Source organism: Carlito syrichta, unplaced genomic scaffold, assembly GCF_000164805.1.
Source record: "Carlito syrichta isolate Samal-C Ts95f unplaced genomic scaffold, Tarsius_syrichta-2.0.1 Scaffold301789, whole genome shotgun sequence".
Classification (NCBI taxonomy): Eukaryota; Metazoa; Chordata; class Mammalia; order Primates; family Tarsiidae; genus Carlito; species Carlito syrichta.
In genome coordinates, this window is record NW_007245885.1 from 10,159 (window position 1) to 12,328 (window position 2,170).

General features: G+C 64.1%; 1 protein-coding gene across 1 annotated transcript in view; it reads left to right on the plus strand.

Annotated features, from left to right (window-relative positions):
• The window catches only part of TNFSF9 (TNF superfamily member 9), a gene marked incomplete at its 5' end in the record, with an annotated part of 11,969 nt that extends 10,087 nt beyond the window's left edge, over positions 1–1,882 (plus strand). The window contains 2 exons of the mRNA XM_008055243.2: positions 679–782; positions 1,419–1,882. Coding sequence (XP_008053434.2) covers positions 679–782; positions 1,419–1,882 — 568 coding nt within the window. The remainder of the gene's footprint in view (positions 1–678; positions 783–1,418) is intronic.
• Positions 1,883–2,170: the final 288 nt, after the last annotated feature.

The following is a 2,170-nucleotide window of genomic DNA, read 5'->3' on the forward strand; positions in this document are numbered from 1 at the left end:
TCCCGCCCCCCGGGACGCCCCTCCCGCGCGCCGCGCCGGGGCGAGGAGACCCAGCCGCCCCTCTGGGACCTCCGAGGGCTCCCCCTCGCCATCTAGACCTGGGGTGGGGGGCTTTTCTTCCCACACCCCTGCGAGCCCCCACCTGCGTCCCGGGCCGGGAGCAGGAGACACCCCACCCCCCCGGTCTCGGACGCCCGAGGACTCCCCTTCGTCTAATACTGGGGGTCACCCCTTTCCATCTCGCACCCCCGCGAGGCCTCGTCTTCGCCCCAGGCTGGGAGGCTGGGACCCCACCGCTCTTTTTGGACCCCCAGAGGTCCCCTTCTTCTAGCATTGAGGGGGGCACTTCCCCTCCCCCCGTACCCACACGAGTCCCCACCTGCACCCCGGGCCTCGAGGGGGATCTCTTTCTCCGTCCTGGATCTCAGGGGCACTTCCTCATCTGGGACCACTAAGGCCTCCCCTGATTCCTTTGCGAACTCCCAGAGAGCCCCGTTTTTTTCTCCCGGACCCGAGGGGTAGGGCCTTTCAACCCCAAGACCCCCCCCCCATCGCCCACCCCGTGGAAGGGAACGGGGAAGAGAAGAAATCTCTCCTCTTTTCCCGGGTCCCGCCCTTGCGGGGAAGGGGAGCATAGCCTCAAGGTCTGCGCAGACCCTGGGGACCCCCCACGACTAGGTGGGTGGGGACAGGACCCCCCCCTTCCCAGGGGAGCCCCCACCCACCTTCCTCCTCCTGTCTCTCTGAACAGGGCACGTTCACGCAGCTGGTGGCCGAAAGCGGTGAGTGTCCCACACCCTTTGCCCGTCACCCCCACTCGCCTCGCACTCGAAAGGCTGAGTCGAAAGCTGCCACTCGGTCTCTGCTTTTTCCTGACTCTCTGGGCGCCCACCCTCCCCATCAGACCCCCGTCTGTGCCCACCTCAGGCCCCTGCCTCCTGGGAGCTGGGGCTTAAACCCTGCCCCCCCCTCAGGCTTGCTGGCTCTATCTCTCAGGCTTGCTGGCTCTGGGATCCACTTGGCTCTGGGAGATCCAGACCCTCCCTTCCCAGAGACCTTCCTCTCCTGGCCACCCCTCCCACCACTGGTCACTGTCACCACTAGGCACCGTCACCGCAGCCAGGGTTCCCTTACCCCCTCCCTGAAGCCCTTTTGAGCCAGACTCCACCCTCTCTTTTTCTGGCTTCTTCTGCTCCTAGAAGTCTCCCCCCCCCCACCTCTTTCCACCCCTGCCCTCTCCAGCCCTCTCTCTTGGGGTTCTCCCCCTTCCTGTCTTCCTGCTCCCTCTGTCACCTCCTTTCCTTCCCCAGTCCTACCGGGCTGGAAGCTCCCTCCCACTCAGGGCTCCTCCCCCTCCTTTCCTCCCCAGGCCTCCCCCACCTCGGCTCAGCGAACACCCTCTCCTCTCTCTCCCGCAGTTGTGCTGACCGACGGGCCCCTGAGCTGGCACAGCAACCCGGGCCTGGCAGGCGTGTTCCTGGCGCCGGGCCTGAGCTACGACAGGGAAGCCCAGGAGCTGCTGGTGGCCGAGGCGGGCGTCTACTACGTTTTCTTGCAACTGGCGCTGCAGCGCGTGGTGGCCGGCCAGGGTTCGGGCCAGGTCTCGCTGGCCGTCCACCTGCAGCCGCTGCACGCCTCCGGGGCCGCCGCCCTGGCTTTGACTGTGGACCTGCCACCCCCGGCCCCGAAAGCCCCGAACTCGGCCTTCGGATTCCGGGGCTGCTTGCTGCACCTGGAAGCCGGCCAGCGCGTAGGCGTCCACCTGCGCACCGTGACCGGGACACTGTCCACCTGGCAGTTCACCCAGGGCGCCACCCTCTTGGGCCTTTTCCGCTTGACCTCCGAAGTCCCAGCCGGACACCCCTCGCCGAGGCCCGTGTGATGCCCAGCCGGGGTGCCGCCCGCCTGGACAAAGATGGAATCCATCGTGGTGGCCTCTGGTGCCAGGCTAGCTGCTCTACCTCAAAGGGGTCCCTGCTGCTGAAACCCTCTGGAGGACCCTTCCCACCCATTCCTGTCACAATTTGGACTTGGTATTTATTCTGAGTTGTGCTCAGATAATATACTTTATATATTTTATATATATATATATATATTTTTTTTTAATATATATATTTAAAAAATCCCTGAGTTTGAAGAATGGACTTTTTCTTTAAGGGGGGGCCTTGCT